At 53.1% G+C, this 24671-nt stretch overlaps 3 protein-coding genes across 6 annotated transcripts; 1 reads left to right on the plus strand and 2 right to left on the minus strand.

Annotated features, from left to right (window-relative positions):
- Positions 1 to 8004, plus strand: Aip (aryl hydrocarbon receptor interacting protein). The gene is made up of 6 exons (XM_028770873.1): positions 1 to 228; positions 2945 to 3124; positions 5361 to 5549; positions 6053 to 6229; positions 6327 to 6468; positions 6788 to 8004. Exons 1-6 carry the CDS (start codon positions 130 to 132, stop codon positions 6991 to 6993), a joined length of 993 nt encoding a protein of 330 aa, XP_028626706.1. The 5' UTR covers positions 1 to 129; the 3' UTR covers positions 6994 to 8004.
- Pitpnm1 (phosphatidylinositol transfer protein membrane associated 1) lies at positions 7771 to 21974 on the minus strand. Of its 4 annotated transcripts, none has more exons than XM_028770869.1 (24): positions 21765 to 21974; positions 20735 to 20853; positions 19069 to 19283; positions 18861 to 18982; positions 18471 to 18695; positions 16799 to 17125; positions 16617 to 16712; positions 16421 to 16528; positions 15388 to 15449; positions 15047 to 15297; positions 13766 to 13955; positions 13554 to 13661; positions 13172 to 13329; positions 12885 to 13087; positions 11745 to 11915; positions 11085 to 11249; positions 10762 to 10910; positions 10563 to 10673; positions 10075 to 10191; positions 9769 to 9917; positions 9534 to 9683; positions 9274 to 9457; positions 8891 to 9019; positions 7771 to 8278 (listed from the first exon to the last, which is right to left on the minus strand). In XM_028770869.1, exons 2-24 carry the CDS (start codon positions 20810 to 20812, stop codon positions 8015 to 8017), a joined length of 3732 nt encoding a protein of 1243 aa, XP_028626702.1. In that variant the 5' UTR covers positions 20813 to 20853; positions 21765 to 21974; the 3' UTR covers positions 7771 to 8014. The 4 variants fall into 4 exon arrangements, with proteins under 4 accessions (XP_028626702.1, XP_028626703.1, XP_028626704.1 ...); XM_028770870.1 differs by having other exon boundaries at positions 16421 to 16525; positions 21765 to 21925; XM_028770871.1 differs by lacking the exon at positions 10075 to 10191 and having other exon boundaries at positions 21765 to 21925.
- A 1011-nt stretch (positions 21975 to 22985) lies between these two features.
- Positions 22986 to 24666, minus strand: Cdk2ap2 (cyclin dependent kinase 2 associated protein 2). Its single transcript, XM_028771160.1, has 4 exons — positions 24484 to 24666; positions 24085 to 24185; positions 23865 to 23997; positions 22986 to 23506 (listed from the first exon to the last, which is right to left on the minus strand). Exons 1-4 carry the CDS (start codon positions 24563 to 24565, stop codon positions 23439 to 23441), a joined length of 384 nt encoding a protein of 127 aa, XP_028626993.1. The 5' UTR covers positions 24566 to 24666; the 3' UTR covers positions 22986 to 23438.
- Positions 24667 to 24671: the final 5 nt, after the last annotated feature.

Below are 24671 nucleotides of genomic sequence, written 5' to 3' on the forward strand. Positions count from 1 at the left end.
TTAAGCTTCTGCCCTCAGTCAAAATGGCGCTTGCTCAAAAGCTGCCAAGGCGCTAGAAGTTGCCGAAACAGGTCCGGAAGCTACCGAGCGAGTCCGGAAGTTGCCGAAAGGGAGCAGCGGGGAAGGAGGATGGCGGATCTCATCGCAAGACTTCGGGAGGACGGAATCCAAAAGCGTGTAATACAGGAGGGCCGAGGAGAGTTGCCAGACTTTCAGGATGGCACTAAGGTTTGTGTCCATACTCTCCCCCCTTTCCTAGCTTCTCTTCTGAGGTGCGGTGCGCATGCGAGGCGGGAGAAGGCCGTAGGTGAGAGGTTGCGCATGCCCAGAGAGCAGCTGCCAGTCACCCTACCTCTCACATGCCGAGCTCGACGCTGATTGGTTTGGATTTATGTGGGCGTAAATTCAGATATGTCTACTCCGCCCCTTGGCTTTGCTTTAGGACTGCATTGGGTAGAGGTGGGTGTCAGTCATCTCAAAATTGTTTTGATGTGGGTGTGACCTCGGTGCTGATACCTGTACCTGAAGGTTCAAAGCTCATGCAGTTTTGTGAGTAAAGAAGCCTTGTGAAACCATCTAGGACAACTCTCCTTGTTTACATAGGGAAACTGAGGTCCTGGAACTAAAAAACAGAGTCCCAGAGATCTGGTTTTCCAGACCGAACTCCTACATCAGCTTTCTGATAGATAGTAGCATTGTTTTTATATCTGGGCACCAAGTTCAGGTGCTCCTTCCCTAAGACACTCCATATCTCTAGGTTCCTTGCTCTGTTGTGTAGATCTCCAATCACCGTTGTAAGTTGATATCAGTGAAGCCAAAAGCAAGAATTCTGTGAATGAATGTATGCCCACTGGCCAGTGGTGTTAAGCCAGCAGGCAGAGAGTCTAGGCTGATGTGGTGAGGGGTAAATAAATGCTGAGAGCAGAGAGCAGGCATGTGGTGGTAGTGATTAGCTGTGCTTGAAAAAGGGATCTCCAAGCTGGGCCTGGTGGTACAGGCCTACAGTCTCAGCCACTGGTGAAGCTGAGGCAACAGGATTGAAAGTTAAAGAGCAGCCTGGGCTACAGCATGAGTTCAAGGCCAGCAGGGGACACTTAATGAGACCTTGTCTTAAAAATTAGAGAGATGGAGATAGAGAACAGGCTTTGGAAGAAGCCTGCCAAAAGGGATTCTAGATGGGACAGCCTAGGATAAAATAATACAAGGATAGAGAAATCTATGAGCAGGGGCACCCAGTAAATAGGAGCAGGTAGGATTACACAATCATTGGGGGTCAGGAGTGGGAACTGTCTCCTGCTGGTGAGGTAGCTCAGTGGATAGAGGTGCTTGCTGCCAAGACTGGTGACCTGATTTAGATCCCCAGGAGCTAGATGGTAGAAGGAGAGAAGTAACTTCTGCAAGTTGTTCTCTGACCTCATACAAGCACTATGTCACATGTGAGCCCCCAAATACATATAAATAAATGTAATTTAAAAATATCACCAGGGTTAAGGATGGGGCTTAGTGGTAGAGTCTAGGATGTAGAGGTCTTTGGGTTTTCAAGCAGAAAAGTAAAAGAAAAAGCCCAGCTACCAGTGAGCCCTGTGGTATGTGTTCATAGGTTTATCTCCCACAATGCTAGACAGATATTTTTGATTGAGTTTTACTGATGGAAACTGACTTCAGAGAGGCAGCACAGCCATGTAGCAGTTAAGAGTGTGGGTTCAGCTAACCATATCCTGTTGAGATTTCCGTCTCAAGCTGTCTTCCATCTGCCCTCACTCTAACATGATCTTATCTAGATTCAAACTTTTGAAATGACTCCATACCCAAATTACTCCCAAATGTGGATGTCTGCCTCTCCTCACTTCTGCCCCTGATGGTGGAATAGCACCCCAGTATTTTTGTTTACTTGTTTGTTTGGCTGGTTGGCTGGTCTTTTGAGACAGAGTTTCTGTGTAGCCCTGGCTGTTATAGAACTCACTTTGTAGACCACGATGGACTTGAACTCAAAAGATACACCTGACTTTGCCTTATGAGTACTGGGATTAAAGATGTGAGCCACTATGCCCAGCTATGACCATATGCCTGGGTCATATAGAAACTGTCCACCTTCTCCCACCCCCTTCCTCATCCCTTTAAAAGTAAACTTAGGTTTAAAAACCTAAGTTGGATTATGTCCCACTTCTGCTAGGAGCCACCCAGTAGCTGTCATTTCAGAGTAAAAACTCAGGTCTTCAGCATATTCTGTATGCCCTGTGGAGCTCATCCCTGCTCATCGCTGGGACTTCAATGCAGTCTGCACTCCTTGTTCACACTGTGACTCTGGCCTTGCTGATTTGAACACCCCACACATTGACCCACTGTGTGCTTTTGTACCTTTTGTGTGCTTTTGTTTCTTTGGCCTAGAAACTTACTACCTGAGTCCTTGCCTGACTCTTTCTTTTTTTTATTCCTTATTCCTATTCTCTGCTTAAAATTTGCCTTCTTGGAGAAACCTCTGCCCCACTTCTTTTTTTTTAATTCTCAAAATGCTGGGGGGTGGGGAGAAAGCAATATGACTTTCCTCTAACATAGCATATGGTTTTGTCTGGCTCTCCTTCCTATATTCTAGAAAGACCATGGGAGCTCCTCAGTGGCTCGATGGCTTCTGTGTGGTTTACTGCTATGTTTTTTGTGTCTTACACAGAGTGTAGGCGTATAGTAGGAGCTCAGTAGATCTACGTTGAAAGCATGATTGGAAACAGGCTCTGTCTCAGCCTTGTCCCCCAGGAGCCATGGGCCTCTTACTTCCTTGTCTGTTACATAGCTCTCACTGAGACGGTGGGGATAAAGCCAGGTGCAGGGCTAGCTGGTGGTCCCAGGAGATGGACATCATCCCTTGTGTTTAGAAGCAGGGCTGTAGTTGAGCTGGGGCTTTAGTGAGGCTTTGTACCTTTGCCTGATAGCCTATGTGGTTTCACAGGCCACGTTCCACTTTCGGACGCTGCACAGTGACAATGAAGGCTCCATTATAGATGACAGCCGAACACGAGGCAAGCCCATGGAGCTCATCATTGGCAAGAAGTTCAAGTTGCCTGTGTGGGAGACCATTGTGTGCACCATGCGTGAGGGAGAGATTGCCCAGTTCCTCTGTGATGTCAAGGTAACAGTTCTGGGGTCTGTGGCACTTGTCTAGCCATGCTCTATGTCCTATCCTCAGGGCCCCTGCCTGGCTTAGCCACTGACTTTGTCTAAATAAAGATGAAAGGTGTTGGTGCATGCCTTTAGTCTTAGTTAGTACTCTCTCCAAACTACCACCAGGCTCCTGGTTTACATCCTGACCTCTATTCTTTTTTTTTTTTTTTTTTTTTTTTTTTTTGGTTTTCCGAGACAGGGTTTCTCTGTATAGCCCAGGCTGTCCTGGAACTCACTCTGTAGACCAGGCTGGCCTCGAACTCAGAAATCCACCTGTCTCTCTGCCTCCCAAGTCCTGGGATTAAAGGTGTGCGCCACCACCGCCCAGCTCTGACCTCTATTCTTTTTCCTGTCTATAAACCAGACTCCAGCCAGGGACTCATTTTTAAGTGCAGCTGGCCCATAGGAACCATTACTTCACACGTCTGTGGCTCTTGGTCATTGTTAGGGTGGGGCATATGTGGCTGTTCACATGTTGCTTTGGAGTCTGATCCCTGCTGATGTCTTCTCCTATACAACAAACCCCTTGCCCTTCCTTCCCACCCATTTTCTACAGCCTGCCCCTTCCTCATTCTTCGAAGCGAATTCGTGGTTATCACCACTGGGAAGTCCCCCTGGCTGCTAAGGGTTTTCGTGAACACCTCTTCTGGGTTCTTCTGTCCTTATGCCCTGTGTTAAGATCTGGCCTTCTGTCTAGTTGTACCCACACATGGTGGGAACTGACTTTTTCTGACCTCTTGCTTCCAAATGGAGCCAACCCAGAGCCGTTTGTCCAAACCATCTGCTTGTGGGTGCCTGCTGGTAATCTATTGTGTGCAGAGAACAGGGGGCAGTGGGGAGTCTGTTATGTGAGTCCCTCCATCCCTACATCTTTTCTAAGGTTAAGTCTTCTGTTTCCATCTTCCCAGTGTTTTGTTTGTCTTGGTACCAAGGACTGAACCTAGGGCATTGCACATGCTGGGGAGATATCGTACCTCTGAGCTATACACCCAGCCCTACTCTTTAGAAACAGTTGTTGGGCGCGTGTGTGTGCATGTGTGTGTGCTTGCGCTCGCATGCATGGGTACTCTAGACTGGCTAATGAGCTCCTACCAGCTGGAGTTACAAGCACAGTGGCTCAGTCACACTTAGCTTTGACATGGGTGCTGTGAATCTAAACTCAGGTCACGTTATCCTTTGAGCCATCTCCCTAAGCCCCTGAGTTTTGTTTTGTTTTTTGGATCTCTGTACTGGCCAAGATGCTCTTGAATTCCCGGACTCAAATGGTCCTCCAGCCTCAGCTTCCTGGGTAGTAATAGTTGCACCAATGCACCAGGAAAGCTCCCCTGGGAATTGTTTGTTGTTGTTGTTGTTTGTTTGTATTGTTTTTAGAGACAGGGTTTCTCTGTGTAGTCCTGGATGTTCTGGAACTCGCTCTGTAGACCAGAGTGGCCTCAAACTCAGGGCTCAGGGCTCCATCTGCCAAGGTGTATACCACCATGCCCAGTTTCCCTGTGGATTTGAAGTTGTGCCCTGTGCCCAGTTCTCAGATGGGCCTTGACATGGATAGAAGTGGAGGAGGAGAAGGAAGAGGTGGTGCTGGGCACAGGATGTGGTAAAGAGCTTGGTTTGTGGGACTTATCCCTGAGGAGAGATGGGGTGGGGGGGACCAATACTGGATCCAGATGGACAGGACACAGAAGTGAATTCTTGGTCTGTTTGTGAGTTAGGCAGGTGCTGGATTTGGTAACCAGAGATCATGGCAAAGCTGAGGGCTTTACTGTGAGGGTAGAAAGGTATCAGAGGAAGGCAGGCAATGGTGATTCAGGAGGCAGAGGTAGGTAGATCTCTGTGTTTGAGGCCAGCCTTGTCTAAAGAGCAAGTTCCAGGATAGTCAGGGATACTTGAAGAAACTCTGTTTCAAACCCTCACCACCACCCCAAAGAAAAAAGAAAAAGCAAAACAAACAAACAAACAAAAAACCAAGAAAGAGTGAAAGAGAGAGAAAGAAAGAAAAAAAAGAAAGAGAGAGAGAGAGAGAGAAAGGAAGGAAGGAAGGAAGAAAGAAAGAAAGAAAGAAAGAAACAAACAAACAAACAAACAAACAAACAAACTAGAGGGAGAAAAGCCTCCTGGTCTCCCTTGTATGGACAGTGATGTTGAGACTCTCTTGTGCCCAGTGAGTACCTGCACACATTGATGGCGCCTCTGCTGCCTTCCTGCAGCACGTAGTCCTATATCCTCTCGTGGCCAAGAGCCTCCGCAACATCGCTGAGGGGAAGGACCCACTGGAGGGCCAGCGGCATTGCTGTGGAATTGCTCAGATGCATGAGCACAGCTCTCTGGGTCATGCGGACCTGGACGCCCTGCAGCAGAACCCTCAGCCTCTCATCTTCCACATCGAGATGCTGAAGGTAAGGCCCCCTTAGTCTCAGAGGGGACACTAGCCCTACCTCCCCGCTGTACCCCGCTGCCCAGGGTTGGTCTGGAAAGGGGCAAGGACAGGAAACCTGCCGAAGCTCCTAGGGACCCACCCTCCTCAGGCCTCACTGATCACCTCTTTGGGGAGGCCTGCCCACCCACCTTGAGCCTTCCTCCACAGCTGGCCAGCTGGCCGTGCTTTGAAGGCACTAGGGGTTTAGGTAGTTCCTCTTGTCCTTATAGGTTACTTTCTATGGAACATAAGCTCTGCCATGGGTGTTTGCCAACATCTTCACTGTTATGTGAAGTACTTAGTACTCAGTATGCCCAGGCACGTAGGGGCTGATGAGTATGTTTTAAGAGACCAGCGGTCAGGTGACATGGTTTTCAGCATCTAATGTCAGAGGCCTGGCCAGCCTTGCGCTGGTCAGGTTTGCTGCAGAGGACTCCGAGGTGCCCCATGGGGTCTGCTTTGAATTGGTTCCTGCCTTGGCAGGTGGAGAGCCCTGGCACCTATCAGCAGGACCCATGGGCAATGACAGATGAGGAGAAAGCAAAGGCAGTACCACTCATCCATCAAGAGGGCAACCGTTTATACCGTGAGGGGCAGGTGAAAGAGGCTGCTGCCAAGTACTATGATGCTATTGCCTGCCTCAAGAACCTGCAGATGAAGGTATACTCAGAGGCCACAGTGGGAAGGGGACACGGAGGAAGCCAAGGCTGGGGCCGGGTCTCAGCGTCTCCACTTTCCTTGCCCCTACACACTTCAGGAGCAGCCTGGATCACCTGACTGGATCCAGCTGGACTTGCAGATCACACCACTGCTACTCAACTACTGCCAGTGCAAGCTGGTGGCTCAGGAGTACTACGAAGTGCTGGATCACTGCTCTTCCATCCTCAACAAGTATGACGGTGAGCACCAAGCCAGCCCCCCGCCCTCACAGTCCAGACCGGTCTCTTCCCACCCACTGCTATGGCCACTTGGTCCTGGCCCTTAGCTTTGACATCTCCCCATTCTGAGCTCCCCACAAGAGCCTGACCAGAGCTTCCATGTCAGCATGGAAGTGTTGTGTCCAGGAAGTATGAGCGGTACAGTGTGACAGGGTGGCACTGGTGCACTGTTCAGAAAGTAGCCCAGCTCTCCCCACGGTGTGCCCAGGTGCCAGAAGACAGGCTGGCCAGTCTCCTCTCAGGCCTCCTGCATGCCTTCTGCTTTCTGGTGTCCCTGCAGACAATGTCAAGGCTTACTTCAAGCGGGGTAAGGCCCATGCTGCTGTGTGGAATGCCCAGGAGGCCCAGGCTGACTTTGCCAAGGTGTTGGAGCTAGACCCTGCCCTGGCACCTGTGGTAAGCAGAGAGCTGCGGGCCCTGGAGACACGAATCCGGCAGAAGGATGAGGAGGACAAAGCCCGCTTCCGGGGCATCTTTTCCCACTGACAGGGCCCCAGTTCTGCCCTGCCCTGCCATGCCACACCCTGCCCTGCCAAGCCCACTGCTACCACCACCTGTCAATCCCCCACTGCCACCTTGTGCTTCTGTGTATATAAAGGCCTTATTTATCTCTCTGGCTTTGCAGAGCTACTCCATCCTGAAGGCTAGTCATCATTGGCTAGGTGCTTGGTAGACAGTGGGAGGGAAGAGATCAGGTTCCTACCTCGTCCCCTACTGGTTTGTGCTAAAATCTCTGGGAATTTCTTTCTGGCCAATACTAGCCTTGGGAGCCTCTAGTATTTTGTTTTTGGTTTTTTGAGACAGGGTTTCTCTGTGTAGCTCCAGCTGTCCTGGAACTCACTCTGTAGACCAGGCTGGCCTCGAACTTGGAAATCTGCCTGCCTCTGCCTCCAAAGTGCTGGGATTCCTGCTGGCGAGCCTCTAGTATTAAGCGGTAGAGAAAGCTCAGGCCACACTGGCTGCTCTATCAGCCTCAGGGCCCACAGTCCCTGGCTTTCGGTTTGGAGACAGAAGTTTCCTTAGGGGCAGAAGTGAGGAGAGCTGCAGAGTAAGACACCACGTGACTCTCATAAAAAAATGCAAACACTGTCTGAGGTTGGGGGCAGGAGAAGGACTAGGCAAACTATCTAGGAAATGCCCTAGGGAAGTGCAGCCAGGGCCCTTGGGGAAAGTGAAAGTGAAGGGGCTCTGGCCTGGCCCTACCCTGTGACCCTGAGCAGGTCCTGGCCCTTTTCAGCACCTCAGTGTTCCAGACGGGAGGGCCTTGGTAGAGTGCAGTTGTTTATTTTTATAGATTCACACACTGGAAAAGCTGCTGGGCCCTAGCCCACTCTCTCCTTCCTCCCCTGGGGGCTAGGGCCCCCAACCTCCACAGAGGGAAGAAATACTGAGGACTCGTCACACAGGGCGTGGGGCCAGGACGGGCGCCAAAGGTCAAGGCCCCAGCCTCCCAGTCACTGAGGCCCCTTGAGTATCAATAAATAACCCAGGTCCAGCCGCGGTTTGCTCACTCTTCACTGTCCAGCTTGAGGCTGATGCTTCGAGTCTTGCCCCTGGCCAGGGTGGTGGGAGGTGTTCCTGGACCCTCACGGTCCACCTGGCTGGGGCCTCTGGACCGAAGCAGCTGGCTCTGCTTACGGAGGAAGTCCACAGGGGCAGCCACAGAGTAGCTGCTTTTGGCCAGAGCAGCTCTTGGAGGTCCTGAAGGGGCATGGGAGTGGGAGCCTGCCTCCAGCTGGCCCAAGTGGGCCACATAACCATCTGACAGGAACTGTGGGTAGAAGGAGGCAGGGATGAGGGGATTACCAGCCTCCCCTGAGGCTCCTGCACAGAGTAGATAGAGCAAGTGATACTGGCAAGTGGCAGCCTGGCTCAGCCTGATCAGGAAGCCTTCTCCCACTACGTAGTATCCCGACTGTGAGCCAGGCACCTTGGCTCTACTCCCAGTTTGCCTCTCTCTAGACCTGACTCATCCTCAGGCTGGCATCTTGGGGAAATAACAGCATTTAGCATTTAGCAAGCTGAGGCCTAGCCCTGAGCCTTTGACCTACAGTGAATGATCAGACCTTTGTTATAAGCTAATGAGTACAGATAGTGCTAGCATCATTCACTACCACAGAACAAGCTCAGAAAGGTCAAAGCACCTGCCCAAGGCCATGGAAGATGATCTGTATCTGAGACTCTGAACAGTCACCACCTCTGTGGTCACTTCTAGTCTGTACACAGCAAGTATAGCCTATTGCCCCTGTCCCAGGAGGGATAAGTGGTTCCTGGGGCCACAGTTGCCTTACTTACATCTGCCCTCTCCTGCAGGACTCAATGCGTTGGGTGATCCTTAGCCTTGGCCCTGAAATTCTGTCCCCAGCCTTCCCTTGGGTCTTACCTGACACTGTGTCTGCAGTTTACGCACAGCACGGCCAACAATGTAGGTCTGGCTTGGAGAGAGTCCCAGTGCTGCATACACTGCAACATCTTTTGGTGACCCATATCCAGCCACGATGTTCAGTTCTACCTGTGTTGAAAAGCCGGTCAGCAGCCCTGTGGGTGGAGCCATAGGGCATGCATGCATCCCCCAATTGCTGTTTCAGGGACGCTGCTATGTGTGAAGAGATGGGGGCGAGGTCCTAGTCACCATAGCTCAATCTCCCCTGTTGGCCCTCAGGAGGGCGGGACCACAGAGGCCTCTTTAAGTCCAAGATGGTGGGAGTGGGAACTGTCAGGTGGAATGGGGTGAAGGCAGGCTGGGACCATTCTCAGCCACAGTACCTCTTGCACCAGGCTCTGCAGAAACATAGCTTTCTGCCGCAGTGGGTCATGGGTGAGGCCATCACAGAAGGAGACAACACCATGGGGGAAGTTGTGTTGCGACAGCCAGGCCACTACACGGTGCTTTTGCATGTCAGGCCGGCCAGTTACGTACACAATCAAGTAGCCTGAGTCCTGCCAGTGCCTGTGAGATGGAGGCTTGTCAGCTCCAGTCCAGAGTGATGACCAGTCATTGTGGCCGGTGAGGCTGAGGCTCCTACCTGACTACATCCACTGCGCCAGCCCGCACCTTGGGGTCGCTGCCCATTATAGAGACACTGGCAGTGAAAGAGCCATCAATGCTGAAGACCACAGCTTCTGTGCCTCGGGACACCACAGTCAGACAGCACTCGGCATAGGTATGGTCTCCCCTATGGCCCATGGGAGCATGGCATGAGTGGATAGGTGAGGCTGGCAGTGCCCAGCCCCACAGGAGCCCAAATACCTGCTGCTTACCTGACCACCATGCGCACAGGGTAGACACCAATGCCCAGTGCACGTTCTGAGGGCACTGGGAAGGTGAGACGGCCTGAGCTGTTGGTGACCTCTGTGCCAAAGTGGATCCACTTGCCTGACAGTGGCTGAGTCATGACATAGATATCCACCTGGAAGGGGTGGGAAGGGCTATGGGGACCATGCCTATGCACCATTTGACAGACAGCTGAGAGCAGAGGCAGGGAGGAATTTCAAGTTGTGTTCTACAGATCGACAGCTGTTAGGGTGGGGGAGGAAACACCAGGAGCATGGGCATCTGGTCCTGACCTTCTCTCCAGTGAGTGTGACCACATCCAATGGTCCATACATAAAGCGGCCATTCAGCACTTGGGGACGGCCCTCACATACCACGGTGTCACTTGCCCGATGATTGGAAGTGACATTCTGGTGGGAAAGAGAGGGTGAGCTGGGACTGGAAAGGATGCATATGAAGGGAGAAAGAGTTGGTGTAGGGTTGGATTCAGGACCACTCTGAGGGTGGAACACGAAGGAGGTAGGGCTGCCATGGGAGACCACGGAGGCTGAGCATGTGAACATCTGTGGACCCACATGAAGTATGTAGCCAGGATGCTTTCTGGGAGGATGTCAGGTGACAGTGAGTGAGAATCCAGACTGACTAACAACCAGGGCTCATGAGAAGTGGGGAGAGGAACCTCAAGTTTCCAGGGGAAGAACCAAGGCAAGGCAGATATGAGGCAGGACCCTGAGGATGCTAGGGACATGCTCAAGCTGGCTCCTGGCAGCCAGACACTTACCCGGATCTTGACCTGCGTGCGTTTGCGCTGCCACTTCTCCCTGGGGAAGGCAGGGCTGTAGATGGATGGCTCCTCACACTCTGTCAACTGTGGCCGCTCCTTCTCAATGACCTGCTCAGGACACCAGGCAGGAAACAATAGCCCTCTTCCTTAGTCCTGGGCTTCCCAGTTTCCGGCCCACATCCCTGGCTTCACTCACCTGGCGCAGAATGAAGGCCACCACATCTGCTGACTCCCAGTAGCTGGCGTGGAAGAGGTGGGGCAGCGTGACCGTGGGGAAGGCGGTGAGAGCCTCCGGGCAGTACAGTGAATAGTCGATCCGCTTGTTTCCCCACCAGCGTTCCAGGACTACACAGCCATGGTGGGCAGTGAGTCAGGGTGGCCTGCTGCCCACTGCCCATCTACCTGGTCTAAGGGGGTTCTTCCCTCCCTCCTTTCCATCTACCAAGACAATGTGTGTACTTTAGGAAGTGATATTTTTCCAGGCAGGCTGATAGTGCAGGCCAGTGCTGGCTAACTTACTCTTAACCACCTCGCTGGTAGTACTGGGGGCTGCTGGCTGGGCTGCTGGCTCATTGCCTAATTCATTGCCCTTCCAGAAGGCACCACTGGCCGAGGTGGGCGTAGAGGGCACCATCATCTCCAGTTCTTCCAGGAAGAGGCTCGAATGGGCCTGCAAAGTGTCAGCTGAGAGAAGAGGACCAACTTAAGAACTAGACTGCCCCCATGTCTCTTCTTCTTGAGGTCCCAGCATAACTCAGCTCCTGGGCCTCTACTATCTGCCCTTTTAGCCTCTCTAGTTGGCTGAAGCTGAAGATTTTCAGAGGAGAGACAGTGTTGTCTCTGGTTGTATGCAGTAATCAATAACATTTCTACCAGAATGTCTGCTACCCCCAAACAAACATATACATATTCCCGTCTAGTTCATGCAACCAAATGCACAAGGAGGCATCTTACACATGTGCACACTGACATGCCAATGCTCCTCTAGATAAGTCACTGGTTCCTTACTTGATACACGTCAAAAGGTCCTAGGGACCCTGACTGCCTATGGGAAAAGGGGAGTGATCCTTGTACCTAGGAGGGGTGACATGAGAGGTTATCTATGATGTGGGGCTTACTTCCCGTCTTTTACTGTCTCCTTCCCTCCCCTTAATTTTGGCTGGGGCAGTGGGGTTGTACCCAGAAGCAGGGATGAGCCATCTCCTAGGGGAAACTTCTGGTAACGAGGTACAGCCAGTGGAGCGATGGCCTGGAATTTGGGGGCCAGCAGAGGTTCCAGGCGGGAGGCACAGGGGTCAGCGGCATGGAAGAGATTGTAGATCTGCTCGCAGGCTGGACGCATCTGAGCCACTGTGTACACATCAGACAGAGAACGGGAAAGTTTTTTTGTTTGTTTGTAGACAAGGTCTCTCTATATAGTCCTGGCTGTCCTAGAACTCAGTATATAGACCAGACTGGCTTTGAACTCAGAGATAAGCCTGCCTCTGCCTTCCAAGTGTTGAGATTAAAGGTGTGTGCCATTATTCTGGGATGAGGGAAGAGTGTGGTTAAGCCAAGCATTGCAGCGGTCTCCTGGCCAAGCAGCAGTGGAAGCCCTCACCAGCTGCTGTGTTACGGGATGGAGCACTTCCTGCATTGTAGGCCCTTTCTTTAAAAAAAAAAAAAAAGTTTTAAATTTCCTTTTATTTATTTATTTTTTATGTGTATGAGTGTTGCCTGCATGTATGTGTGTGTACCATGTATTTGCCCGATGCCCATGAAGGTCATAAAGGGGTGTCAGATGCTCTGCAACTGACTTACAGATGGTTGTGAACTGCCGTGTGGGTGCTGGGAATTGAACTCAGGTCCTCTGCAAGAACAAGTGCTTTTAACTACTGAACCAATTTCCAGCCTTGGGAGCCCCTTCTTAAATAGAATACTTTTCTCCCCAAGAAGTTCCTCCTGATCCACTTTGGAACCTAGCCTTGGCAGATCCTTTCTGGGCCTTCCATTTCCTGCTCTCTGACCAGGCCATTACTTCCCAGTGAGGAAGAACAGTAAGAATCCCCCTGTCGCCGGGCGGTGGTGGCGCACGCCTTTAATCCCAGCACTCGGGAGGCAGAGGCAGGCGGATTTCTGAGTTCGAGGCCAGCCTGGTCTACAGAGTGAGTTCCAGGACAGCCCGGGCTATACAGAGAAACCCTGTCTCGAAAAAAAACCAAAAAAAAAAAAAAAAAAAAAAAGAATCCCCCTGTCTCGGGTGAGCCAGCAAGGCTAGCAGAGACGGAGAGGGAACAAACAGAAGCAGATGAGGTGCACCCCTTTTACCCAAGGGCTCACCCTCCAAGGCGGGCATCACGGTTTTGCGTAGAGCCAGCACCAGGCCCAATGGGGAGCCAAAGAGGAAGAAGCCTGAGACCTTGAAGTCCAGGCGAGCAGCGTTAGTGGGGCCATCAGGAGCCTCAGAACTGGCAGGTGGACAGGAGGCTGTGCTTGCACGACGGGGCTCCCCAGAGGAGGTGACTATGGAGGCTACCTGCAGGCTGTAAGGGAAGGAGAAACTCAATGCTATTGCCTCTGAGGTCTAGTCCATGCTTAGAGCAGGGGTTATTGGGCAGAGATATCACCTGTTCTGAGAGCCATCAGGATCAGGATTGGCCATGTCACTGGAGGTACGCTGAGCAGGTAGGGCTAAGGGTTCTGGGCTAGCACGACCCAGTACCTCCACCCCATCTGCTAGTGGGTCCCGTACTGGACCAACTTCTGGGGAGAGCATCTCATTGTTCTAGAAGGAACAAAGACAGAAGAATCCTTAGGCCTGAGACCATCTGATTCTTAACTTGGAAGTGAGGATATAGGCTTGAGGTTGGATCAGGCAGAGTCCCATAGGAGACTCAACTTTGCAGCTGGGGCCCTGCCCACATGCAGAGAGGCCATATTCCAGGGGGGCAGAGACCTAGAGATGGAGACAACCCCCCTCCTGAGGAGGCTGGGTTTGGCCACACTGACCATGCTCCCACGGCGGCTGCTGCCCCGACTCCCTGCGCCTGCACTGGCACTGTGGCAGAGCGCATCAAAGCCCAGGATGCCACCAACACCATCTCCGATCAGCACCACCTGAGTGAGAAGGTGGCACAACTGAGAGGCCTTGTCACCAACCTAGATGGGGCCAGAGCTGCATGGGTACTAGATGCTTCCTGGGAGCATGTCTAACCCCTGACCTGCCCGCAGAAACCTGTGCCCTCCGATGAGCGCAGGAAGGCTGCATAGGCCTGGTTGGTGCGAGCAATGACAGTGGCTACGGCACCCTGGTAGCGGGAGGATGAGGTGGCCAGCAGCGGCAGGGCAGCCAGCGGAATGTGGTCCTGGGAGCGCGACAGGCTATCCCCATCATGGCTGTACGGGCTCAGGCTGTAGGAGGAGAAAGTGTGGTAGGTGAGCCTTCAGTTTATATTTCACCTTAGTCTTGTTTGTTTGTTTCTTTCTTTCTTTTTAAAGATTTATTTATTTTATGTATGTGAGTACACTGTAGCTATCTTCAGACACACTTAGAAGAGGACATCAGATCCCATTACAGATGGTTGTGAGCCACCATGTGGTTTCTGGGAATTGACTCAGGACCTCTGGAAGAGCAGTCAGTGCTCTTAACCGCTGAGCCATCTCTCCAGCCCACGGGCCTTCAGTTTGACACTGTCACCAACCCCCCTGGGCCTGCTAGCAAGTGTCCTTTGTGGGGTGTCAGACCTGAGAGGCATTGAGGTGGAACCATTAATTGGGTCTCTTCAGATCCAGGCATGATGGTGCACCCCATGATCTCTGAAGCACTGGTTCTCAACCTTCCTACTGCTACTCCCCTTTAATACAGTTCCTCATGTTGTGGTGATCCCCCAACCTGTTATGTTGCTGCTTCATAACTATAATTTTGCTACCATTCTGAGTTGTGATGTAAATATCAGTGTTTCCCAGTGATCTTTAAGGATCGAGGCCCACAGGTTGAGAACCACTTGCTCTGGAGGTTGAGCTATAAGGATTCCCACAAATTGAGGCCAATTTCAGCTATGAATTCCAAGCCAACCTGGGCTAAAGTGAGACCATGTCTCAAAAAAGCAAAGCCAGAGAGGCTAGAGCAACGGCTCAGCAGTTGAGGGCACTGGCTGTTCTTCCAGAGAACCTGAGTTTGATCCCAAGCACCCTCATGGCAGCTCACAACTGTCAGAAATTCTAGTTCCAGGTCATCAGATATCATCTTCTAGTCTCTGAGCACTAAGCACACATGTGGTGCACAGACAGACAATGGAGGCAAAACACCCATACACATAAAATAGCAGTAAGAACAAAATCAAACCAACCAATATAGAACTGGTCCATTCATGACCAGGACTGACACAGGTACGCAATTTCTCTCTCTACTCCCACAACTGCCCTGATCTTGAGAGCACCCCAAATAGATAACTGCCTCTTGGGGACCCTGTATATGTACCACCCTTCCACCCCGGAAGTACTTGGAGACAAGAGCATAGGCAGCCGCGCAGATGGGTGGACAGGGCACCAGCCGCAGTGCCACGTGACCCAAGGCCTCAGGGAAATGGACTCGGGTGACGGCCTCAAAGGCTGTGCTCAGTGTTTGCACATCGGCCTGCTTGGAGTTGGTGTCCCCAGGGCCAGAGTCCAGGATGCTGCCGCTGTGTAGGATGAGGAAGAGGGCATGCACAGAGCATGCCTCGACCCCTAGATCCCCCGTTCCGTCCAGGCCCTGAGGGACACAATGAGGTATGGGGTGTCAGATCAGTGGCCAGCCAGCAAGTGAGCAGAATGTGGACATAGAGTAGTTGAACATACTTGCCTCTGAGTCCCTGGGAGCTCGGGCCCCATCTTCAATCCCTTTGGTAGCCATGATTGCAGGATCTAAGACAGGGAGAAACAGTAAGGGGCATCAAAGACCACTGGAACCCTCACACTGGCCCTTCAGTCACCCTCATCATGACTGCCTGATGTCCCTTATTTTATTCCCACCCAAATCTCCAGACCATTTTACATTTTAGGTTTTTCTTCATGCTGTCCCTGCAATGCTGCCACAAAGTGTTTGACATCCTGACCCATTTGACATAGAACCACAGATGCAGAGGAGACAGGGACATACAGATACAGGAGATACAGAGGTAGAACACTAGCCTAGCAAGCATAAGGGCTTAGTATCCTACATCAAAAAAAAAAAAAAAGATAAACAAAACAGTGTCAGCAACCACCTCAGGGGAATATCATGGCAGCCACAAGCCACACGTGGCTATTTAGATGGAAATGAAATAAAATGCAAAATAAGAAAAGCCCCACATCTTAAGTGCCTGCTAGTCACATGGTGCCAGTGACTACCACACAGGTGCCTCAGACCTAGAACATTTCCACTGTCTTAAGGCAGTTCTGTTGAGCCGGGCAGTGGTGGCACACACCTTTAATCCTAGCACTTGGGAGGCAAAGGCAGGAGGATTTCTGAGTTCAAGGCCAGCCTGGTCTGCAGAGTGAGTTCCAGGACAGCCAGGGCTACACAGAGAAACCCTGTCTAAAAAAAAAAAAAAAAAAAAAAAAGAGACAGTTCTGTTGGACAGCATTGGTTCAATCCTTTAAAACCCAGTGTAGACATCAGTGCCAATGGGAGGCCTTCCTGGATACCCAGGCAGTCCCTCCCTGGTGCCACCTGGACCTGTTGGAACTTTTCTCTTCCATCATTCCACCCTTTATCCATCCACTCGCCAACTGGGTATTGATGGGAACCCTCTCCAGACTGTCACTCCTCTCGGGTCCTGCTCATTTAGAGCTGAGCTGTTGTGAGTCCCTGCTACACAGAGTGCTGGTGTCTGGTCCTGAGGTGAGGTCTTTACCTGGCACCCCCTCCACCTCGGCTGGGGAGGCAAAGGCATCAATGAAGTCATTGGAGTTCCACTTGGTCATCTCCTTGGGGAAGACCTCATCGCTGTCCGAGAAACCTTCTGAGGAGACAGGGGCTGTGTCATGGGCAGGGTGTCTTAGGAACTCTCCAATGCCCCCATCCTTCACAAATGTGGCTTCTGTGCTGACCATGGGCATCAAAGAATTCTTCCTCAGAGCTGTTCTCAGAGTCTCGGGCAATGTTCTGCATGCGCCACTCAGATAAGCTCTGTGGAGACACGCCACCTGCAGAACCACCTGGGTTTCAGCTTGGAAGCCCAGGTGGGGTGTGTGGCTCCCTCCCATTCCTGGCTCCTGTACTCCAGTCTCACCTCCATGTTGGGATGAGTAGGAGGAACGGGAGGATGAGGACCACTGCTTCCCAAAGCTGGCATCTGGTGAGGCGTCGGGGCCAGGAGGGGCCTCAGGCCCATCAGGGGTGCCAGCAGTGCTGTTCCCAGGCCGGGTCTCAGTGCTGGATTTCCCGGGGGTCTGGGCCTCCGGCCCCTCACCGCCAGTGTTGCACTTAGCCATACGCTGGGCTAGCATGCGTGCGGTCTCCTCCTCCAGTGCCCGGATGTCAGCCATGCTCAGTTCTATCCACTCATCCTGCCAACACCAGGCCTGGCGATGGGCCCGAAGCATCACCCTGCGGAGACCTGCAGAAGCCCCAGACGTCAGAACCTCCCACCCCCATTTCCCTGCCACTGCAGCTGTGTGCCCAGTCCTCAAGGTTAGGTAATGGCTCCCTTCAGGCATACCACCCACTAAGAACCGCAAGTACAGCAGGGCCTGTGTTGTTTAGAGGACAGGACAGAGACAGGGGCATTTGTCTCCCTGTCCTTTTTGGTCTACTTCTCTGACCACTCTGAGTACCGATGCAGTCACTCTAGCAGACATGACCAAGGCTTGTGGCTTGCTTTCAGCTGGCTTCTTGCTGAGGAGCTAACAGTTAATTAAGGTAGTAACAGTTAATGAAATGTCATGGTTAATGAAGGTGTTAATAGTTAATGGAAATTCTGACAATGCTCAAGAGGGTGGAGTGAAAGATGATACCCATTCTCCTATTGTCTTAAGGAGAGAAAGTTAAGAGACCCCAAAAAATCTAGAAAGTAAAGTAATAATGGTTGCATTACAAACCTCGGACAGAAATACATTAACATCCTAATAGAGGTTATACGTTGGTGATTTTCATTTTCCTACTTGTGCTTTTCCCAAAAGCATTACAGGGGAGTCTGCATCACTCTCTAAACTCAGTGTCCTTATCTGCAAAATGGGAATGGCAGTAGCCCTTGTCTTAAAGGGCTGTCACGGGTGCTAAGGGAGATCTGCAGTGACTCTCAAAGCTCTAGTACATGTCAGTCACTCAGGCCCTGGCTGTCACTATCCTCACCTCCTTTTCTCATGTCAAAAAGGACTGTTAAGGTGCTGAGTTGCCTCACAGCTTCCTGGAACAGCTGGAGGGGGTCAGTAGTGCAGGAAGTAGAACCCAGGCTATGGGACTCTACCACCTGGGGATGGTCCTTCTCTGTGTCTGCAGGTGGCCCATACTCAGGCCTGACATACTTGCTCAGCAGCAGCTCTTGGGGGGGTCAGTTCAGAAGAGGCTTAAACTGGGTCTTCAGTATCAAGAGCTGGGGAAAGGAGAGCACCCGGAGGGAAACGGTAATGGAATCAAAGCGCTCCTTGGCCTGCAATCCTCTCCAAATCTGTGAGGTGACCATCCTCACCTGGCGACCCTCCTGAGAATCTCTAAGTATTGCTAAACTATAGAGACTTCACAAAGGCAGCATCATCTTTTGAATACCAGAAATAGCATGGGCCTCAGAGACCATGCTGCCGGCTGTTTGCCCTCCTAATTCTTTCAGGTACCCCAGAGCAGGGTCCCTTGGTTCCTAGCCAGGTTCCACTATTCCCCTCTACTCTCAACTGTGTGAGTGGGAGCACTCCAGATTCCAAACATAGGCCTAGTGCACACTGGACATTCCTCATCTGGATGCTCACCTACGTCATGGATGAACTGCTCAATCTTGGCCTGCATACCCCAGTAGCGGAACTCAACCTTGCACAGCTTATAGGCACACATGAGAGGTCCTGTCTGGGCTGCTGTCCGTGCCCAGTCATCAGCCAGTGGCCCTCGGCCTGTCTTGGCTGAGCGGTACAGCCGAGGGTCCTCTTCTGCTTTGTACTCTCCTGGGGCCACTGCATCCCGCACGATGTCGATGGTATCTGAAGGGGTTTCAGTCAGCACTAAGCAAACCCTGACTGTCTTCTAATCTCTACCCACCACCCCAAGGATTAGGAGGAAAAGCCTTTCACAGACAGGAAGATGAGACTTGGGGCTTGTTGGAGACCACCCACCAAGGCAACAGCAGGGGCCCAAGAAGGCCTCACCCAGGATTCTCTGTCTTCTCTCAGCCCCGCTCAGGTTGAAGACGTTAGGTTGCTGCCCCCCATCGGGCAAATAGTAGGTCTCTATCTCAATGGAGAATTTCTCCACGAAGGGGCAGGTGTACCTGGCAAAGGGCAGGATGGAAGTCATGCTGTGTGCACAGCACTGCTTCCTTCCCAGTCCTGAGCCTGCCCTGTCTCACACACTCACCGTGTCCGGGTGTATGGGTAAGCATTCCAAGACTCCTCTTCTACCTGCAGAGCGGCCTTGGGCAGCAGTGCCCGGAACCAGCCTGGGATGTGGGAGCCCACGTGGTACACCTTGTGTGTGTACTGTCCATTGCCTCCAGGCCCGTCTGTGTAGGGCCGGTTGGCCAGGATCTCCACACCGCTGCCCTCGCCGCTAGACTCCTCCCGGCTCTTTTTCTGCAACCCAGGATAGAAAATAGGGAACTCAGTCCCTAGCTTAAATTCTGGGGTCCCCAGGTTGGTTCTGATTCTTGGCATCACCTTTTTAAAAAGGTTGATTTAAGTGTCTGAGTGTTTGACGGCATATATGTATGTATACCACCTGCATGTCTGGTGCCTGAAGACGGCATTGGATCCCCAGATATTGGAATAGCTGCTGATTGTGAGCTGCCATGTGGGTGCTGGGAACAAAATCCAGGTCCCCCACAAGAGCAGCAACTGCTCTTAATAACTGAGCCATCTCTGCAATTTGCAGGGCCTTTTCAAGTCCCTGTAAGTCCCTGGCATTGGCATGGGCTCTACCCAGCTCCCATGGGATCCTGCGACCTAGCACTTGGTCTGGTCAATCACTGGGTGGGATGCAGGACTTGGCTTTGCTCACAGACAGGACCTATTCCTGGCACAACTCAGGCTGTAGCAGGGGAAAACAGAAAACAGGAAGGCAGTAAGTGCCATGAGGAAAAGAACATGCAGTAAGGATGAAGACCTGGGAACCAAATGCTGTAAGAGGGTCACAGATCTGACTGAGGGGACATGGCCATGGCTTGAATATATGGGAGCTGGAAGGTTGGGGGGAGGAGTTCAAAGCAGAGAAGTTTGTGCAAGCTTGGTAGGAAAGTATGACAAGTATGTAAAAGATATAGTAACAAGACCACCTCTCAACAGACTTCTCTTGCTCTTTCCCTCTGGAACCTCATTCCCAGGTCCTGTGACATCCGTCAGTGTGTGAGAGCCTCCAGCTGTTCTTTCATAGCTCTAAAGCCTAGATGTGGCCCACTCAACCCCCACGAGGTGGGATATGGCCCTCTCTCCTCCTAGACGCAGATTTTATAGGCCTGAAGAACAGACCTGGCTCAGACTCTGTGAAGCCCTGCTAGCTTGCCTTGATCTAGCGTTTTTCTCTGAGTCAAAGGCCAGGTGCTCTTCCTCACCATCTAGTTCCTGACTGCCCTGTGCCTGCCACAGTCTGAGGCCATGATCCACATGCCTCTTTTCTGATCTCCCGAGAATGCCAGGATTCTACACTCCTCCCCAGAACGCCCTGCTTAAGCTACCTACCACCTAATGTCCCTGGTTCCCCAGTCTCCTCATAGACTGCATTCCCTTCCCCCATGGGATTACAGAGTCTTTGGATTAAAGGAGACCGACCATATGTGGGCTGTGCAGGCTGGGCATTTAATGGATGGAAAGCACCCGTTGGCCTTTCTTGCCCTTCTGTCCCTCTGTCCCACCCTTCTGCTTGAATATCCAAAAAGAATGTCTCTCTGTCCTCTTATGGGCTACAGAACCCACTAACGGAACCGGTTGTGGGGTATCCAGCGGGACTATCCCCCTGAGGCCTGCGAATTCCCCTTCTTTACTCCACCATGAAGCATGGCTCCAGTTTCAGTCCTCCGCACCATTCTCACCTGGATCATGTAGAGCTGGGCCACTTGGTACTCGTCCAGGCTCATGGGCAGCAGAATGTGGTACTCCTTGATAAGCATCCTGAAGACGCTCCGCTGACCGCGTGCGGCCTCTGCTCCTCCTAGCGCAGGGTACCGCGCGGCAGTCAGTGCAGGGCGGTGGTGCGCGGTACCGAGCCCTGCACGCCCGCTGAGGGGCTCGGGCCCCGGAACCCCATGGCCGGGCCCGCCGCGGGGAAGGCAGAGGCGAACCTAGTGTTGCCTCCCGCACCGCGGAGCCCGGAGCAGCAGAAAGGCTCAGAGCTGACCTCTTTTCCACGCAGCCCCCGCCCCCCGCCCGCCTGTCGTCATGGCAACCGCGCGCTGACGCGGGCCCCCCAGAGCGGCGGCCGCGAGCCGACACGCCGCAAGGCCATCCTCGCCTCTTCTCCGCGGTCGAGTCCCAAAACAGCATCCCTCCGGGCGGCGCCTGGCTTCCAAGACCAGAACCTTAGGGACCCGCCCCCTTCACCACTTCATCCCCCGAAGTCGGTGGGATTCTGTGTACTCCACTCCTAGACGTCCACCTAGTCCCTTGTCCGCTAAGGTGTCTCTCAGGAAGCGGCCCCCATGGGCCTCTGCAACTCTGCTAATGCTAACTTACCTTATGGTACCAAAAAAAACCTCCGTCCCCCTCCCCAAACCTGCTTTCACCACCCTAGAAGGTACCCGGGTCCTGAACTATGTATGTACCCTTGGTCTTTGCCGAGTTTCCATTCTCCCTACAGCCACCCCATCATCTTCCCACGAGGTTGCCCATTCCAGGCTGGTGTAGGAGCGGTCCACTGGTATCCCTCTGGCCTCCGCCCTGGGAGGCCCGCTCTGCCCACCTGCGTCCCGGCATGGCGCCACAGTTCCGCTGCAGACACCCCTCCCATCCCCACCTCGCACCCAGCGGGCAGGCGAGAGGCCCTCTGTCCTCACTTCCCTCTGCTCCTTGTCCCTGTCGCCAGGCGCGCTCTTGACCGGCCCGCTCACCGATGTCCCCGCTCACCTCTAGCTTTCGGTGGGCGCCCCTCACCCGACCCGGGCAGGGGTGGCCGACCCCAAGGTGGGAGTCCGTTGTGCCCCCAGTCCCAGCCTCGGATTCCAGATGGAGCCCGACCCTCTGGAGGCGAAGAGCCGGCCCATAGCCCCGACCTTTTTCCCGGTCTGCCCGCCGGCGCCCCTGCTGTCCCTCCCCGCCGCGTCACTGCGGCCGCCCCGCCCCCTTCCTGGGCCCGGCTGGTCCTCCCTACCCCTGCAGGGTCGGAGCAGCCCCGCCCGCAGCGTAGCGGGGCTGGCCCCTGTTTTCCTTCTCAAAGGCAGATGGGGAAGAGGTTGGTCCCCAAATGCCAGTTTTTTATTTCTATGCTGTCTGGACACCCCAAGGATTCTCGGTTTTATTTCCCACCCAGGCCCAGCCAGGGCAGCCCTCCTGTGTACGTTGAAGAGGTGGAATTTGACCTGGCTGGATCCCAGGTTAGAGGAAATGCTGTACCCCAAAGTTAGCCAGAAGTTGGAAGCACTCACGTGTCTTTGCCTAGGGTTGGCATTTCAGGGTTACTTAGCTACATACCCAGGTAGAGGCCATCCCCTTAATGGAGCCCAGTCCCTACTATGCCTGTTAGGTTCTCAAATTTGGCCACCCATCTAACTGTTCCGACTCTGTACAAAGGCCGAGACACCCAGGGCTGGCTCATGGAGCCACACCCAGCCTGGTGGAAGTTGTCGGGACAGAGGATAGCAGCATCAAGCCAAGGTGGGGGCAGGGGGAGTCTCTAACTGCCTCCGTAAGGAGTCAGAGACCCGGTGTATTTAGGGCCTTCCAAGGATGATTTAAAGCGGAGGGTAGTGTAGGGGCATTAGGATATTCAAGGGAGAGGCTTAAGTGAACTGGTATTTCCACCCTGCCAGGCATGCCTGCCAATCCAGAGGAAAGGCCCTTGAGGCTCAGGCTATCCAACAGTGCCTCCAGCTGTGAAGGCAGCCAAGGCCCTACGCTGCCCCCTGGTGGCATCTCCCTATGCAGACTTCACCACTGGTGTTCTGGCCTTTCAGCTACTCTCCCAGCTGCAAGGCGCAGAGCTGGAGGTAGCAATGGACAGGATAGAAAGGCAGAGCTGGGTTCAAGCAGCTGTCCCCGCTCCCCGCTCCCCGCTCCCCGCTCTGCCCTCCCCCTCTGCCTGCCTCACTCAGGCTTCCCCAGAGGAACCACACATAGAAAGGCTCAGAGTTGAGAGAATGACTCCAAATCATCTTTTATTTATACAAAAAGAGCATATTTAGTAAAAGACACACCAAAAAAAGAGTCGGCTGTGGCCCCAGAGATGAGGCAGGGAGGCCTTCTGCACTCCTGCTGGAGAGGGAGGAGGCTACCTGGACGGAGAGTTAAGGAGTAAGTGCCGTGTGGTGGGGCCACAGAGAGGAGCAAGCTCCAGTTAGATCAGCACTGTGAGCAGGTCGTGGAAGGGACTCACAGTGGCCTCTCGGCACTCCTGCAGAGGGAGGAGACCAGTTTGTACAGCCAACTGGACGAAGATCTGCTACCTGGTTCCTGGAGGGCGCCTACCAAGGGACACAGGACAGGAAACCCAGTATAGGAAGCAACTTGGGGCGAAGGCCAGGGAGAAGCAGGTGCCCTGCAGTGGCCGGAAAGGTCCCGACGAAGAGGTCAAGGTGCTTCCTGTTACGTGCGGGCATTTCGTTCTGTCTCTGCCAAGCACTCTCTGACTAGTGCCCGAGCGTGGATGATGCCTGGAGAGGGGGAAGGGAGGAGCATGAGGAAGTAACAAACAGGGCCTCAGAAGCCGTCCACAGCCACCCTTCAGAGCAGACACTCCCCAGCCCCTTCCCGGTTCAGCACCTCTTATGTAATGAGGTTGGATGAGATTAAGGGTTTGGCTAATCCTCACATTCACCCCAAGTTCCCAAGCACCTTCTTGGAAACGGACTCAAGTTCATTTTGAAACACCTCCCTGGGTACAAGTTCTGTTCCAATCGAGGCTGGCCCAAATGTCCTCTACTGACTCTAGATATCCTCCAACCTTACTGAAACGTCTTCATGTTCAGTGTGTCCTGGGCAGAGGCATGGTGGGCCTGCAGCTTCACTTACCTCTCTTCAGGCGCTCCATGGCACTCTTGCTACCGGCATAGGTGGGCCGGATCTCTTTGCCCATCTCCTCTATGACAGACAGCAGGTCCGTGTAGGTGCTCTGAGAGCCCTGGGAACCGGGTGGCTTCATTGCCTGTCTCAAAAGAAGACACAGATGTGACCTCAGACCCCAAGGGGATCTCCAATTCTCGTCTATAAGCAAACTCTCGGCCATACTCACCTGTACATACCCCATGGAGGGCGGGCCAAAGTCATTAAACAGTGGTCTGAAAGGTGCTGCAGCTCCTGGCACTGAGCCCGATGGCGATGGGACACTTCCGGCTACAACGTAAGAAGTCAGAGTGTGACAAGGACCTCGTCACAGATTTCCAAGCCCAGGACCGTGCCCGTGACTACCTCCAAAGGCATGCTTCTTCATTCTACTCAGAACTTCAGAGACACACTCCTCCCCACTGCGCTCCACCTACAATCTCTATGTGACCACGCCCACTTCTCAGGCCAGCAAACTGAGGCTGAGCCAGGCTCGCTTAACAGGCCCCGTATTGCAAAACTCGAGCCGTTTCTCTACAAGACCTCGACTGCCCGGAGAAGGCGAGCAAAGGTGGAGTTGGAGCCTCACCTGTAGGGACCGGGGTGCCTGGTCCGGGGGTGCTGGAGCCCGGGGTACTGCTGGGGGCGGGCGCGATAGGTTTGTAGGACATCCCAACTCCTTGGTGCGGCGGCCGCCAGCCGGCCGCTCCTCCGGGGTTGGCTGTCCGGCAGCTCAGCCGCACTCTGATTGGCAAGCGAGCTGCACGCCCCTGGTAA

The sequence above is a fragment of the Grammomys surdaster genome, unplaced genomic scaffold (genome assembly GCF_004785775.1).
Source record: "Grammomys surdaster isolate TR1022 unplaced genomic scaffold, NIH_TR_1.0 205, whole genome shotgun sequence".
Taxonomy (NCBI): Eukaryota; Metazoa; Chordata; class Mammalia; order Rodentia; family Muridae; genus Grammomys; species Grammomys surdaster.

Bases quoted from the DNA above. Each gene is read 5' to 3' on its own strand.
- Pitpnm1 (XM_028770869.1), bottom strand. From the start codon at position 20,812: ATGCTTATCAAGGAGTACCACATTCTGCTGCCCATGAGCCTGGACGAG. The intron at 19,284-20,734 runs GTGAGAATGGTG...CCTGGGTTGCAG, and splicing joins CCCAGCTCTACATGATCCAG to AAAAAGAGCCGGGAGGAGTC. The intron at 11,916-12,884 runs GTGAGCCCTTGG...ATGTGTACACAG, and splicing joins CGTGATGCCCGCCTTGGAGG to TGGCTCAGATGCGTCCAGCC.
- Cdk2ap2 (XM_028771160.1), bottom strand. From the start codon at position 24,565: ATGTCCTACAAACCTATCGCGCCCGCCCCCAGCAGTACCCCGGGCTCC. The intron at 24,186-24,483 runs GTGAGGCTCCAA...CTTACGTTGTAG, and splicing joins AGGCACCCCGGTCCCTACAG to CCGGAAGTGTCCCATCGCCA. The intron at 23,998-24,084 runs GTGAGTATGGCC...CTTTTGAGACAG, and splicing joins CCTCCATGGGGTATGTACAG to GCAATGAAGCCACCCGGTTC.
- Aip (XM_028770873.1), top strand. From the start codon at position 130: ATGGCGGATCTCATCGCAAGACTTCGGGAGGACGGAATCCAAAAGCGT. The intron at 3,125-5,360 runs GTAACAGTTCTG...GCCTTCCTGCAG, and splicing joins AGTTCCTCTGTGATGTCAAG to CACGTAGTCCTATATCCTCT. The intron at 5,550-6,052 runs GTAAGGCCCCCT...CTGCCTTGGCAG, and splicing joins TCCACATCGAGATGCTGAAG to GTGGAGAGCCCTGGCACCTA.